Genomic DNA, 15,845 nt, shown 5'->3' on the forward strand with positions numbered 1-15,845 from the left:
GGGCTCCGGCTGTAACCCAACCACCAGGCTCGCGGCAGCATGAATAATGTAAGGAATGCACCACGCCAGCCCCGAGACTTTTCCGAAGGAGCAGGGAAGGGCCCCTGCTGCTGGGAGCATCCCCTCAGGGGGACGCTGCAGGGGACAGCACCGTTACCCCAAAACGGGATCGTGCCACCTCTCCACGCCTCAGGGCTTCCTTTGCCCCTCTGAGGAATCAGCCTCTTCCTCCAGTCAGCACGGAGACGGATGAAGCCCAGGGATCCATTAAGCCAAACGGCGGCACCAAAAGGGAGGTGACAGTTCTGCAGAGCCCAAGGCAGCAGTGGGAACACACCCAAGAGGAGAAACGCAAGGGAGGGACCCAATACCAGAGCAAATTCCACAGCCCCGCTGGGAAGCACTGAGGAGCCCAGAGCCCACGGGGACACTCCTCATGCCATGCCGGGTGGCAGGTACGTGCAGAGTGCCACACGTGCAAGGGGGGCTGCATGTGCCACGCGTGTGACCCGCGGCAGTGCCAGCAGCGTGCTTGCGCACACACGTGCCCAGGCGCGGGGTGACCACATCAAATGTTAATGCCAGGCCTGGATTCCTGCGGCTGCAGCTCATCAAAGTTTAAGCAGCAGCGGTGGGAACTCGCTGTCCCACATGGATCACCTGCAGGCAGCAATGGGGCTGGTGTCGGCAGGGGCAGCACCTGCTGCACCCCCTTACAGGGGATATGTTTGGGGAGACAGAAGCATCCAGCTGTGCAACAGCTGGCAGAAATGAAGAACCAGCAGCAGCTGCTGGACTGAACGCACTGGTCTCCCCCAGGATCAGGAGAGCCCATGGCTGGCACCTCCTGGCACTGTGCTCTCCCCAGCTTGGTCCCTCCCTGCCACATCTACAGTGGAGGGGCATCCACTACGATCCCATGGCTTTGCCTGCTCCCTGCATTAATTTCTGGGATAGAGACATCCTGGTCTGCACAGATGGAGGCAGCTCTGGAGTGTAGGGAGAGCAGAGGGACAGAGTGGGATGAGAGGCACCTAGCAGGCATCAGGAGAGGGTCTATGGAGTGACAGAAACACAGGATCAGTGGGAGGGAACATCAGCAGAGCCCAAGCCACACAGGAGCCACACCCTGTGGGAGCCCTTCCTGGCACTGGCACAGTCCATGCACAGGTCTGCCATGGGCCATACGGGGCTGACAGAGCCTGCCCTGCCAGGGGCAGAGGCACCTGTCCCACACCACCGTCCCACCCCTCCTCCCGGCATGGGCACACAGAGCCTGGGCACCCCGATGTGCCAGGGAACCACCTCGGACATGGACACAGCCCTTCCCTCTCTGCTGGCAGAGAGCAAAGGGGTACCCGGCTGGTGAAAAGCTGCTGCTGGTCACCCCCTGCATCCCACCCCTCGTGCAGTGCTTGCCACCATCCCACTGCTTTCCACGGTCCCTACCTCTGTTCCCCCCAGGCAGGGCAGCGGCCGGGGCAGTGCTCTCAGTGCCCCGGGCGCTGGCACAAGGCCCGTGCAGTTGCCGTGGCTGTGCCCGAGGTGCCTCCCTGCCCATGACAAGGGCCCTCCGAGAGGGGGGATAAAGGGAGAGAGAAGGGGCTTCATTCCACACAGATGCTGCCTTCCATGGTCTCAGCCTCCATACCAGACCCTGAAAACACCTCCCCATGTTCTTCATCCTGGGCATAGGGTTCACCTGCCTTTGGCACGGCAGAGGTGGGCAAGAGGCTTTTGTGCCCAGATGCAGCGGGATGGACACAAAGGCAGGGGGTGGGAGGGGCACCCACACTTGGTGGCTGTTTCCAGGGCGTCTGGGCATGGCTGCATCCAGCAGCAGTGCACAGGAGGGAAATCTGTGTGGTGGGGGATCTCTGTGGTGGCAGTGGGTACCAAAGCTCTGTCAGAAGATACCCAGAGCATCCTTTGGTCAGGTCAGTCCTGAATGGCTCCAGCCACGTGAGTGAGGCAGGGAAAGCCACCTCACCCGAGGGACACGGCCCGGGGCAGCCGCTGTCCCACTGCCACAGCCTGAGGCTGTGCCATGGCTGGATGCGGGGAGGGGATGAAGACTTTGGCCTCGGGGGTTCACCCTCCCCAGCCCGGCAGGACGCGCGGCTGCCCAGGACTGTACCTTTGGAGTGCCGGCATCGGTGGGCAGAGCTCCAGAGGCAGCAGCTCCACGTCTCCAGGCAGGTCTGCGGTCACCAGCTGGCCCCGGGTCCGCTTACAGCCTGTTTCCAGTTACAGCCGGAGCAGGGCTCCGTGCCACCACACCACACCACGCCGGCCCCGGCGCTGCCGTGCCTCCCGGGAGCTCCGCGTTCTGGCACCACGGAGCCAGCCCAAGCACCTCCCGGCTGTGGCAGCAGCTCTCAGCACATCCCCTTCCCTGTCTTCAGTTCTGCGTCATTGTACATCCACTTTCACACACCTGTGAGCAGGTGCAGAAGCCCAGCCACAGCTCTTGCCACTCCAATCACAGCTTCAGTGATGCTGGGAGCATGGGGATAAACTGGACCCTTCCAGCAATGTGACAATGACAGCCATCCAAGCCCCTGAGGCACTGCGGGATCTTTCTTTGCTCCCCCAAGCACCCATCACCCCCCTGACCTGGCTAATCTCCACCCCCTCCAGTTCCTGCCTCCAAAATGAGGATGGGGACCCAGCATATGAGCAATACATGGCAATCCCTGCCTGCCAGCTGCTGCCTGCTCCCCACGAGGGAAGTGTTATGGGAGGAGATAGGCCAGAGCAGATGCTGGAAGCACAGACCAGCTGGGCACGATGCTGGCGTGCACCCAGGAATATGCTGGCTGGCAGCCCTGGAGCCAGGTCACAGCCCTGTGCCATCACCTCAGTCCCAGAGCCAAGCCCAGGAGCTTTCCTGGGGCAAAACAGCCCCGACATAAAATGAATGTGGGGAAGGGGTGGTAGGAAACACGGGGTAGAGGGTTCCAGAGAAGGAGGGGGTGCTCAGGGGAGGCCGCTCTGCTCTGGAGGGCAGTGGGAATGTGTGGCTGTGGAGAAGGTGGGAAGGCAGAAGGTGAGATAGGGGAAGATAAAGACAAAAAGCAGACAGGCAGGAACAGGCAGGGACAGGCAGAGGTGAGGGGATACCACACATCTTGACCGGGAGAACCTGAACTGCAGCATTCACTTAAAATCCACCATCGCACACAAAGGTCCCTTCCCGGCCAAGCCGCCGCGGCACCGGCAAGCCCAAGGGAGGTGCCACCCAGCCGGGGCACCCACAGCCACTCACCTGGGGTAGCCAGTTGCCCTGCACGGCGTGGGGCTGGCTCGGGGCTCTGCCAGTGCTGTGCTCCCAGCTCCGCTCCCTGCGGGGACCATCCCTCCCCTGGCAGCTGCGGGACCATCGCTGCTGCACGGAGGGACCCAATGCATATTTGATGACTGCTATTATTCTCATCTCCACTCATGAGCAGAAGGATGGGAGCTGATCTTCCCTCACAGAGCTGGGGAGCAGCAGGGAGGGAGCGGCTGGAGGGGTGAGGGTTCTCTCCTCCCGTGGTCCCTGTCCCTTGTATCCCTGGTGACACAGCTGGACTGTCCCACATCCCTCCCGGGATGTAGATGAGCCTCAGTGTAGCGCAGATATACAGCTGGAAAATGGCCCTGACCCATTCCTGCCCCCAAAACCAATGGAAGTTTAGCAAAAATCACAGAACATGGGAGTGAGGAACAAATGCACCCCCTCACACCCCTCTCCAAAGCTGGGCTGGGACCAACCAGCTGCAGAGGTTCTGGCAGAGATCTAGACACCCATCACCCCAAAAATACCAGAGCATCCTCTTCTCCCTGCACGAGCAGGACATTCCACCTCCCTTCAGAACACTTCAGTCTCCCCACTCCAGCACTGGGGTTCTGCATCCCACCAAACTGGGGACCTTTTCCCTGCAGTGATGGAGCCTGTGGCTCTCCCAAATGCAGGGGCAGAGAGAGCATCTTGCTGCAGCACCCGAGCCGGGAAAACCTCCGCTTCCTTCTCCTGCAGGCAGGCACGTCCCAGCCATAATACGGTGGGTATTTATTATGCTGATTCCTCAGAACGCGAGGGCTTAACTGCAAATTACAATCAATAGCCCCAATCCCCTGGGGGCAGGTTCATCATTTAGTAGGCACAACCAGAGGAATTCAAAACTATTTGCCAGCCATAAATCCTCCTCTCTGCAGCCTCCCCAGCCGGCTCCGCGCCACTCTCGATGGCTGGTTGGGGTGACCCTTGTCAGCATTTGAGACAATTAAGCTGTCACTGCGGATCGTGACTCTTATATACGGCCCTGAGCAGCACTTTGAGATGTCACCGTGATGGGGTGAGGGGAGCCGGCTGAGGCGAGCCCGCTGCAGCAACCGTCTCTCATTGAATTAAATGAATGTATTTGGAGGCAGAGTCGCTTTTTATTACCTTGCAAACGATTCCTGACTAAATTAAATTATAAAAGGAGTGTTCAGCCAATCAAACCTGCTTGATTGCCTGGAACAGGCATTTTAAACAGAGCACGCCTTGAGCCGTCGCTGGTTCCAGCGCTAGATGGAGGGTGGCTGATGGGCTGTGGCGAAGCTGATCCACCCTGCTCCACACGTGGAGCGCTGCACGGCTGTGCTCAGGCAGGGGAACAGCCCCAGGGATGGGGCAGAATGAACGCAGCTCTCTGAGAACAACATGAATGAGCCTGGAGGCAGCTGGAAGAGCAGGGGAAAGGCTGGAGCTGCGGCACAGAGCACCAGCAGGGCTGCTGAGGGCGGCTTTCTCTGAGTGTCATCCAGCCAAGGCTCTCCTCCTACAGCAGAGAAATGCAGGGTGCTGCTCTTTTGGGAGCAAATCCACAGCTCCTGCCTGCACCCATCCTCCTGGAGAGCCCTTCTCCCAACACACAGCAAGGAGACTCTGATCACATTTCCCCAGTGAGGGGTTCTGGTCAATGCATAAAATCCCAGAATGGTTTGGGTTGGAAGGGAGCTCAAAGCTCATCTTGTTCCACTCCCTGCCACTGGCAGGGACACCTTCCATTATCCCAGGTTGCTCCAAGCCCTAGCCTTGGACACTTCCAGGGATGGGGCACACAGCTTCTCTGGGCAACCTGTGCCGGGGCCTGACCACCCTCACAGGGAAGAATTTCCTCCTAACATCTAATCTGTATCTCCCCTTTCAGTTTAAAACCATTCCCACTTTTCCTGTCACTGCATATTCTTGGAAAAAGTCCTTACCCACCTTTTTTATAAGCCCCTTTAAATACTGAAATGCTGCAAATTCCACAAACCTCAGGGGGCTCCAGTACAACCCTAATGCTGCAGCACATTTCCCCCTCGCCCTTCGAATTTTGTCTTTTCAGGACTTGGAGATCTCTTGGAGGCAAACTCACTCCAGCACGAACTGCAATGTTTGCTGCTTTTAACATCAGTGCAGAACAATTAGGGAAGCGCCTGGAAGAAGGAATACTGCAATTAAATGGTGCATTTGCAAATGCAGCTATAAACTTGCTGCTGAAAAAGCTACACTCTCTGAAAAAAGAAGTTGGCTTCTTCTAGCTTAACTATTTTTACTTCATCCCCATTCCAATTTTAATCATGTATCTGTTCATTTTGAACAGGATAAAATGCCCATTTTCCTAAATGAAGCTAATTAGGCAGAGGGGTTTTTAACAATGATATGCCAAAATCAATTTGAAACACACACTGAGGTAGCACCAGCTATTCAAGGACAGGTTTTAGCAGGTAACACTGTGCATTTCAGCCTCACACCAAGCACCCCCTGGCTCCCAGCACTACCTGGGCTGAGGATGAAGCCCTGTCAGCAGTTCTGGTTGCCCGGCTCCATGCCAAGGCTTGGCAGGCTGCAGGATTTGGATGGAAAAGTCAGAAACTCAGGGACAAAACTAAACCAAAATTAGTCTTTGTGAGGGTAACTCTGCCTGCGCGACCTTCACGGGAAATGGGAAGGGTGAGTTAATGTGCTGGAACAGCATCCCACCCAGCTCACACCGGGAAGGGCCAGCTTTCCACTGCCAGATCAGGGATAATGTGGATAATTTGGAGCTTGTTCTCCACTTGCTGCCTCCGTGGTCAGGATTTCCTCTGAACTCCAGCTGTGAACAAAGCCAGGAACAGGGAGGGGAACTTAGAGAGTTCAAAGTCACCTTCTTAGCTTGGGCACTGTGTATAGTATCTACTTATCTCCCATCACCAGTCTCTTGCAGCCACTTCACCTTCTATTGCCCCCTTAAATCTCCTGCCACAGCAGCCAGAGTTCCTCAGGTGGACAAAGGTAAAAAAGAGTTAGGAAACACACCAAGCCATCTACCCACCATTCACATGAAATAACAACTTTTTATTTTCTCAAATAAAATAATCCTTCCATTTCTGCTCTATCAGGTTGTGAGGGGTGGGGAGGAGCAGGGAGGAGGGGAGGAACCCTGCTCAGCCAGGTGTCACACCTGTCCTCACAGTTCTGCATCCACATCAGACCGAACCCTTTTCCAATGAAAGAAAATAAAAGCTATTGGCAGCTCTTGATCCCAGAAGACAAGAGCTGTCCTCTATCAGGCACTCTGAATTGTTTAGCAATAGTATTCAATGGAAAAGCATGATTACAAAAATCCCAGATTTCTGATGAACAATATCCAGACAAGCAGTGTTTAACAGGGCTGGGGTAAAGCTCATGGCATGGGGTGGTACCTTGAGCTCCAAAGAGCTGTGACTGGAATTTAGGGGCATGGTTGATGATAATCCCAGGTTGGGGACTAAAGGGCAGGACAGCTCCTGCCCAAGAAAGGAGGAAGCTCCCAAGGCAGCCCCTCGATGAGCGATATGCCAGAAGTGAATCCTTACCCCAGACTACGGATCTTGGATCGTACCCCACTGCAGTCTGGCCAGGTTAATTAACAATTACCAGTTAAAATTCTCATCTCTCAGTACCAGTTGGACCAGGATGTCCTACAAACCCCACTGCAAGGCTAGGGAGAGGCACAGAGTGCCAGGTTTCAATGTTAATTGAGGTGGGACCACTAAAAATTGGGGTTGTCTCAGCTTCAGAGACATGTCCAGCGAGCAGGGGAGTGAGAACTCTGATTCTGTTTCAGATCCATGCTTAAATTAAGTGAATGGATAAGCAGCAAAGCATAAGCAATGTTCTCTCAGCCCAAAGCAGAGGGACAGATTTGTTCACACAAAACCAATCACTTCCCACTGGGAATGCACATGGATCCATGTGCAAACCCTAGGAGGGGCAGGACACTGCTGGTTGTGGAACTGTGTCCTAGAAGAACTGGCTCCTTTTCAATTTTTAAGAAACATTACTTGGCCTGAAATGCTGTGAGATGGAAACCCATCTTCCCCATCCCCACCTGCAAGCACAGTAGCCTCATTTTCTGCCTTTCTCCAAGAGAAGGAGCTTCACAGAAGCTTTCCTGGCTCTGGAACACATCTCCCTTTTTCTTTTTCTTTATTTTTTTTTCTTTTTTTTTTTTTTTTTTTTTTGGTGTATTTTGTTTTGTTTTTACGTGGTCAGTTCCAACTGCAGTGATTAAAGACAAGGCCAGGCACCAGCAGTTACTTCTTTACAATCTGAATGACATCTTCATGCTCCATCATATGGGTTAAGCCCACTCTTTGAGGGCTGTACTTTGTGCTTGTCCCCTTTGAAGCAAAAAATGGGGAGAAGGGTTAGAAGACCAGTCAGAGACACCTGAAGACAAGGATTCCAGCATCTGTCTAGCACTTACCCACACCAAGGCATATTTGAACTGGCTGGCTAATGATCTGTGAATCCGATGGCACTGCAAGACAGACAGACAGAAGTTGAAGTATTTCAATGACACCACTTTGCAAACAATTTTTTCAATACCCAGGAATTAAAAGAAACTCAAATCTATGCCAGAAATCACAATAAAGACTTTAGGAGCCAGTTAACAGCACTTGAAACAATACAGAACAGACACAGGAACCACCAGCCCACATAAAGCCCCATTCCATTGCTTCCATGTGCTTTTTCACTGGGCTGCATTAAATAATTATTGTTTAAACCTTTTATAGCAGCTGTGAAAGAAACCTGAGGCAGATAAAATCGGTAAAGGCAACAAAAGGAGAAGCCCAACTAAACACTGACATGTCCTGAGCTTTATGAAGCACAAATCACAGCAGGTCCAAGAGGAATTGCCTTCTGCACACAGGGAAATGTAAATGATGCAGAAAAATTACCACATGTTCCACAGAGGCCCCTTTCCGTAGAATAATGGCATCTGTAAAGTCTGGTCTCTCTGTGGAGAAGCAGAAGGGGGGGAAAAGCATTGGATTTCTATCAAGTGTGTTCTAAAATGCTGACACCATCTCACATCACCTTGTGCTTACTACTCCCAAATTCCTCCTTCCTGCTCCCAGACAGAACAGGGATCCAGTACCTGAAAGCACCGAATCAGCTCTCCACTACCCACAAGTGCAATTACCCACTCCACACAGTCAGCAGCTTCCTCACAACCCACCTGATCCAACTCCATCCCAAGCCTTTGACTTATGAGAAACAAAACCACCCAAGTCAAAACACACCTGCTCAAGGAAAACCAAAATCCCCAAGATTTCAGAGCTTAACAAGCTCAGAGAAAATTCCTTGATCTCCTCACATCCACCCAAGTTCAGCTGTTCACAACCAAACAGAGCAGGGTACAGATGTGCCTTCATCATTGGGAGAAGCTGCAAGTGGGTTATAAAGCAAAAGGAGGTTCAAAGGCACTTCCAAGGGCATGAGAATCACCAAATTTCTTGCAGTAGGAACAGGAAACTTCTTCTGGGTTGTGATGGGCTGAACAGTTCATCACAGTGTGCATAACAAGGAAAAAAGCTGTGAACTCACACACTTTACTCCCTTGTATCATGCAAAGGCTTATGAAAATTCAGCTCTTGTAAAATACAACAGGAAGGCCATAGTGGGATCCACACATGGTGGGATCAGGCAGAGCAGGATGCATTTCCCAAGAGCTGAAAGATGATTTGGGAGGGTGTAATTCCAGCATTTCCAAGGCACCAGCCCTGCTGGCAGCCTGTCTGCCTTCCATGGGCAGCAGCATTTGTGCCTTTCAAACCTTCTGCTCAGCTCGTGGTCACTTACGTCCCCGTTTCTTGGTGTAGATGCAGGTGAGTGCCAGGTACTCCCAGAGCTTTTCCAGCAAGTAGTCCAGGTTCAGCTTCATGCCACAGCTGCAAAACACCAGGAACAACTGTTTACTGCTGTTGTGATTTAGGGATCCAGAAGAACAAGGTAAGATGTCTTTCTTAAAGTGATGGAGAAAGAAATGAGGGGAAAGTCTTTAATAAGGCAAGGAAAGAAAAAACACAAGGTGAAACGACCTTAAACTGAAGGAGGGCAGGGTTAGATTAGGTATTAGGAAGAAGTTCCTTACTATAAGGGTGAAGAAGCACTGGAACAGGTTGCACAGAGAGTCTCTGGCTGCTCCATCCCTGGAATTGTTCAAGGCCAGGTTGGATGGGGCCTGGAGCAACCTGATCTAGTGGAACGTGTCCCTGCATGGAGAAGCCAAGCTGCCTGCCTCTCCAGGGGAAGGAAATCTGGGAAAAGCTGCACAGCAGCTCTGCTTCCCACCCCACCAGCCCTGGGAGAAGTCCCTTCCTGGGAGAAGCTGGAGAAAGGTCTCAGAAAGCGGTGAAATGAACCCCACACCAGGCAGAGCAGCAGAAAAGGCAACGTGACAGCTCCTACCTGATAACAACACTGTGGGGCCTCCGAGCAAGACGATCCACCTCCTCCATGGATATCTGGTCAATCTTGTTATAAACCTAAATCAAAGGGAAAACAACACAGCCCTTAGAAAGGCAATTCAGCAAGATGTGGAAATAACAAGGCAGCTCCAGCACCTGAAACAGAAACACAGATCCTGTCAGAGGATAAGCCAAGACTCTCAGTAAAACAAACTATTAAAATTCAGAAGCCTGAATATAAATTTTGGCCTTTTGAAATTCTCCCTTTGGGATGACTTGGAACATGTTCTCCAGTGTCTTTGATTTCAAACAGATTTCAAACAGACCCAGTGGCTACAAACAGAGCCCTAAAGGGACCTCTGGCACACAAGGCACCAGACATGAAAAGCCAAGCATGGAGCTGGCAGCAGAGGAATCGGAGGCTCTGCATGTGGGAGCAAACCCCCGGCACCAGGATTGGAAGCTCTTCTGCTCCAGGGCAGCAACAGCCACAAGAGGGCCCAGGGAACACACACAGCACGGCTGCACATCCAAAGCCTATAAAAAACTCCCTGTTGAGCCGTTTTCCACCTCTTAAACCCCAAATCGTTACTGTTTTAGGAGCCAGGAACAAGGGCATGGAGTAATAGGACAAGGGGGAATGTCTTTAAATTGAAAGGGCAGGGTTAGATGGGATACTGGGAAAAAATTCTTCCCTGTGAGGGTGGGAAGGCCCTGGCACAGGTGCCCAGAGAAGCTGTGGCTGCCCCTTTCCTGGAAGTGCTCAAGGCCAGGTTGGATGGGGCTTGGAGCACCCTGGTCTTGTGGGAGGTGTCCTTGCCCATGGCGGGGGGGGGAATGAGATAAGCTTTAAGGTCCCTTCCCACCATTCCATGGTTCTGTGAAGTTCCAACTTTTCCTTTGGCACAGAAAAGAGATGCTGGATGTGACAGAAGCCAGGCTGCCCAGGATACTCACATAGAGGCACGGCATGTAGACCCTGTTTCCTACAATCACATCAATGAACTCATCGGGGGAACAATCCTCTCTGAACAGGACCTCGGCGTTGAAGATTTCTGAGGTGGACACTGTCAAGGCCCAAATCCAATCACACCACAGGGGCTGAGCTCCCTTGTGACAGCCTGCTGCCAACCAGCAAGGACCAAAGTGACACCAAGGCTGTCCCACAGCAGGAACCACTTGAACCATGAGCTGCTGATGGCTTCAGGGTCTCCTGTTTTAGGAAAGGATACTGTATTCGTGGAGGATGAGCTGAACCAGCTTCTCAGAGCACTGAGTCAATGTGACAGTGGAGTTGAAGGAGATGCCTCCACCCTTCTTGGGCTGCAGGAGGCAAAAAAGCAGCGTAAGAATATTCTGCAAATTCACAGCCTGCTCAGCCTGTCCAACACAAGGGGCAGCACAGAGTGAGCTCAGCTTTGAGCGGGCAGGCAGATACAAGCTGTGCCTACAGGAGCTCAGGAAGCCTCACCTTGAAGTAGATATTGGGCTTGCTTTTGTTCAGACGGATTCCTACAGATTCCAGTTCTTTCTCCAGCAAGGCCCTGCAGGGACACTGCACATTAGCACCCATGAGGCTGAACGTGGCCCAGACCTTTCTTTTGCAACTCTTGTGTTGATACAGCCTTGTCACAAGCTTTCATTACAACCTAAAACCCACCTAATGCAGGTCAGAGTCTGTGCTGGAAATCCAGGTTGACATTCCTGTCTCTGACAGCCATCCTGTAGGAATGACCCTTCAGCTGAGCACCCACACCAGTCAGTAGGATGCTTCTCATGGAGTCCAACCTCCATCTCCCACTCAACAGTTTAATTCCTCATTCCCCAGGTGCTCTCCACAATTCCTCAGAGAGCTGGCATGTTTTCTGGGCATGTGGGAAGCCCTGAGCCCGGCCCACCTCCCACGCCCAGCACACACTCACCTCTGCACTTCGCCCTTGGTGGCATCCAGCATCATGATAACAACGTCTGCTGTCCTGGCCACAGCGATCACCTGCCGGCCTCTGCCCTTCCCTGGGGAGACAGGAGGTGGATGCACATCAGCAAGAGGAACCAGCTGAGTTCTGTCACAGATGGGGACTCCTGCCCTGTGCAGCAGCTTGAAAGCAAGGAGAAAGATCCTGCAGCACTGTTCTGGCTGCTGTCAGCTGCTGAGAGCCCTGGCAGCAGCTCCAGGCAGCACAGAGAGCTCACCAGAGATCAGTGCCAGAAGGTGCCTTAGGAAACACAGGCACTGTTCTGGTGACCCAAGGGAATGGCTGGAGCTGTGCCAGGGAGGGTTAAGTTGGATATTAGGAAAAAGTTCTTCCCCCAGAGGGTGGTCAGGCACTGCCCAGGCTCCCCAGGGAATGGTCACAGCCCCAAGGCTGCCAGAGCTCCAGGAGTGTTTGGAGAACACCAGGCACAGGGTGGGATTGTTGGGGTGTCTGTGCAGGGCCAGGGTTGGACTGGATGATCCCTGTGGGTCCCTTCCCAGATGTTCCATGACTCTCTGACTTCCTAAGCTATCTTCAGACACAAGCAGCCAGTGAGGACAATGACAACACAGAGAGACAAAGCCAACGTCTCTTCCCAGAACCAGGAGTCATGGGAGGACTGGCAGGAGCTCAGGGAATTACTCAAACATGGTTAGTGTTTAGCTGTAATTCCCCCTCCGCCTCTCCAGCATCTTTCTATAGATTTCCTCAGCACCAGAAAACAGATGAGCCACTTAACACTCAGGCAAGGAGGTGAGAAGTGACTGGCTTGCTTTGGCTCCCACCTCCAGAAAACCATCTTTCTGCTACATATAGACCCTTACGTGGGCTCAGGGATAGGAATCGTGCCTCACGTAAGATCAAGGACTCAAAAATTTGGAAAGACAATGTAAGAACTCTTGGCCCAGGAAACCTGTAAATATCTGAGACACCCAGGGATGCTACTGAGGGCAAATCCCTCCTGTACATGAACACAGACATGAGCCAACCTTGAGCTGCTCCTTCGATGATTCCAGGCAGATCCAGCAGCTGAATATTGGCTCCTTTGTACTGAAAAGGAAATGGAAGGATGGAAAGTTGAAAGCTTTTTGCAGGGCACCTGAGCTGCCTCAAAAGCTCCAAGCATATGCTGGGGGTCCAAATCCTGTGGAGAGTGGAACTGGGTGGAACTGGCAGGGCAGGGGAATTCTGCACAAAGCTCATGGCTCTGTCCTGAGGCAAATTCCAGAGCTAAGGGCTGTGTTCAGCAGCACATACAGCTGTACATTAGATCCTGACCCCCCTAAAGCATCCCATGACTGCAGCTGGACAAAGCACCAGGAAAACAGCACAGCAGTCACATATTCCCAAGTTGAGGAAATGGAAAGGAAAAACAACCCTTTGTTTCTTGGTCTAATGAGAAAACTCAGTAATGAACAAGTGCCACATCTCTTACTGTGATAGATCAAACTATTCAGCTGTGCTGCAGGTCCTAAAGTGCCAGGAAAAAAAATAGGAGACTCTTCATTCCTAGGATTTGCAAGGCATTGGCTCTCCAGCTGTTGTTGCAGCTCACAGCTGTGCTTGAGTATGTTACATTGAAGTCCTTTTCTCATCAATACAGTTATTTTCATTATTTAACTGCCCTTTCCATCCTGACCCAGATTTCCTCATTACTCTTGGACACTTTTCAGTTTGATGCCCTTTATCATTTGCTTTACTGATGGCTGCTGAGGTCACCACTAATAAAACCCCTCAAGGACAGGAGTAGCTGCATTTTGTTTTGAAAGTGATCACAGCACAGATTGCCTCTGTAAAGCTTCATTAAAAACAAATCTGTCAAGGTTTGCAGCCAGCTGGTCCCTGGCACTGACAATGGTTCTACAAAATCCAGTTGAGAATTGTTGTATTGCTCTGGTCAGTCCAAGAGCAGCACAAAAATCCTGACCAGGAAGCCAATCCTGAACTGTTATGGAGCTCAGGGAAGGGCTACATCAGCACTCAAAAGTTTAAACCAAAATTCAGCTTTGGAGATGTTTGGATGTCTTTGCTCCTTAGTGGCAGCACAAGTGTGGCTGGTGCAAACACACATTTACACAGCTGGGTGTCCCACCACTTCCATGCCAAAGGGAGGAGAATCCTACGTACTTCTATGACTCCTGGGATACAGGTCAGCGTGGTGAACTCGTACGACGCGGCTTCGCTGGCGGTTGAGGTCATTAAACTCAAAAACGTGGACTGAAATGCAAGAGATCAGCATCACTGGCCAGGAAAATGAAAAGACTCAGCAAAACGAGCAACACCAAAGTGCTCCTCAGGCTGTGGAAGTCGTGTTGTGGCTGTTCCAGGCACAGGGACTGAGGTGGTGACACTGTCACGGAACAGAGGTAAATCCTGCATGCCCCCCTTTCCTCAGCAGTGCTGTGGCTGGGCAAGAACAAGTTTCAGGCAAGAACAAGTTTCACAGGACAGAGCACACAAAATGAAGGAGTGTTTCCTCATCTCCAACTTTCACCTAGATCATAGAATCATGGAATGGTTTGGGTTGGAAGGCACCTTAAAGCCCATTTCATTCCACCTCCTGCCATGTGCAGGGACACCTTCCACTATCCCAGGTTGCTCCAAGCTTTGTCCATCCTGGCCTTGGACACTTCCAGGGATGAGGCAGCCACAGCTTCTCTGGGCAGCCTGTGCCAGGGCCTCCCCATCCTCACAGGGAAGAATTTCTTCCACATATCTCACCTAAATTTCCCCTCCTTCAGTGTGAACCCATTCCCCCTTTTCCTGCCACTACAGTCCCTGACAAAGAATCCCTTTCCAGCTCCATCGTGGCCTCTTCAGATACTGGAAGGTGCTGTGAGGTCTCCACACAACCTTCTCTCCTCCGGCCCCAAATCTCCCAGCCTGTCTCCACAGGGGAGGTGCTCCAGTCCTTTCTTCAACCTCGTGGCCTCTTGCTCCAACAGTTCCATGTCCTTCTTATGCTGGAGACACCAGAACTGTGCACAGTACTCCAGGTGGGGTCTCACAAGGTGAGCTTTAAGGTGCCTCCCAACCCAAGCCATTGCACAGTTCCATAATCCCAAATCTGCTCTGCAGCCATTGTGAACCACAGCCTGGAAGCACAGGGAACACAGACACTCACTGACCTTCCCCACAGAAGGAAATCCAATCAGTGCCACCCGGGCATCTCCTGATTTCATCACATCGAAGCCCTCGCCCTTTGCAGCTGGGGATTTGGAGGGTTCCAGCAGCTGAGCTCTGTATTTTGCAAGCTTTGCCTTCAGCAGGCCCAGGTGGTACTCGGTGGCTGCAATGACACAAACCCAACAGCTGGTTGGCAGAAAGTTGCTGGTAATTCACTTCTGGAAACGAGAACCTTCCTAAAAGGAAACACTTATGGATCCTGGTCAGCATCTTAACCACAGCCAGGCACAGAGCTGCCCCCAGCTGCTCCATCACCTGGGCATTGAGAGCAAACCTTCCAGGGGCCTGCACAAAGTCAGAGTTGAGGAAAACAGCCAAAAAATTCCCAAGTTAAAAGAGCAAGGCAGAGGGAGAGCAGGTGAAGGAATGAAGGTCTGAAGGGAGCCAGTTCAGGAGAGAGAGATCACAGAGGGAGCAGCCCCTCCTCACACCCGGTCACATTCAGCACCCCAAAACCAGCAGCTTATTTTCCCCTGCTCCTTTCAACTTTTAAAGACATGTTTAACTCAGAGCTCACTTGTGTGGAAGTACTTTACTGCCTTATTCTCAGCAAAACACTTGAATCTACACCTGAACCAGAAAAAAAGGAAGGTAGGTGTCTCACTTTGTAACAGGTAAGGGCATGAAACCAGGACCTTACAGGTTTTACTAATGTTTATTTCTGTTATTTACCACAGCCTACAGCCCGCAGCAGCAGCTCTGGCAGAGCCCCTGGGGAGCCCCCGGACCACTCAAACACCACCTCAAGGACCCCCCCACAGGTCCCTGAGCCCCCTGTGCCAGCCCCTCCCAGCTCCGGGGGGAGCAGGGCCTGCAGCACAGGGCAGGAAAGAGGGCAGCCCCCGCCCTCCCCAGGGCCCCTCACACACACGCCCACCCCAGACCCAGAGCTCACCTTGCTCCCCGACCTGCCCCAGCACCCCCGATCCAGCCCCCGGTGTCCCCACC

General features: G+C 52.5%; 1 protein-coding gene across 1 annotated transcript; it reads right to left on the minus strand.

Annotated features, from left to right (window-relative positions):
* Positions 1-6,334: 6,334 nt before the first annotated feature.
* DRG2 (developmentally regulated GTP binding protein 2) lies at positions 6,335-15,049 on the minus strand (the record flags this gene model as incomplete). Its single annotated transcript, XM_017734280.1, has 12 exons — positions 6,335-7,662; positions 7,749-7,802; positions 8,224-8,282; positions 9,128-9,216; positions 9,737-9,813; positions 10,693-10,790; positions 10,968-11,058; positions 11,207-11,279; positions 11,658-11,748; positions 12,701-12,761; positions 13,839-13,928; positions 14,840-15,049. Coding segments are annotated over 12 exons (1,080 nt in total), but the record flags the coding sequence as incomplete, so codon positions are not given.
* Positions 15,050-15,845: the final 796 nt, after the last annotated feature.

Source organism: Corvus brachyrhynchos, unplaced genomic scaffold (genome assembly GCF_000691975.1).
Source record: "Corvus brachyrhynchos isolate BGI_N302 unplaced genomic scaffold, ASM69197v1 scaffold5, whole genome shotgun sequence".
In the NCBI taxonomy this organism is placed as follows: domain Eukaryota; kingdom Metazoa; phylum Chordata; class Aves; order Passeriformes; family Corvidae; genus Corvus; species Corvus brachyrhynchos.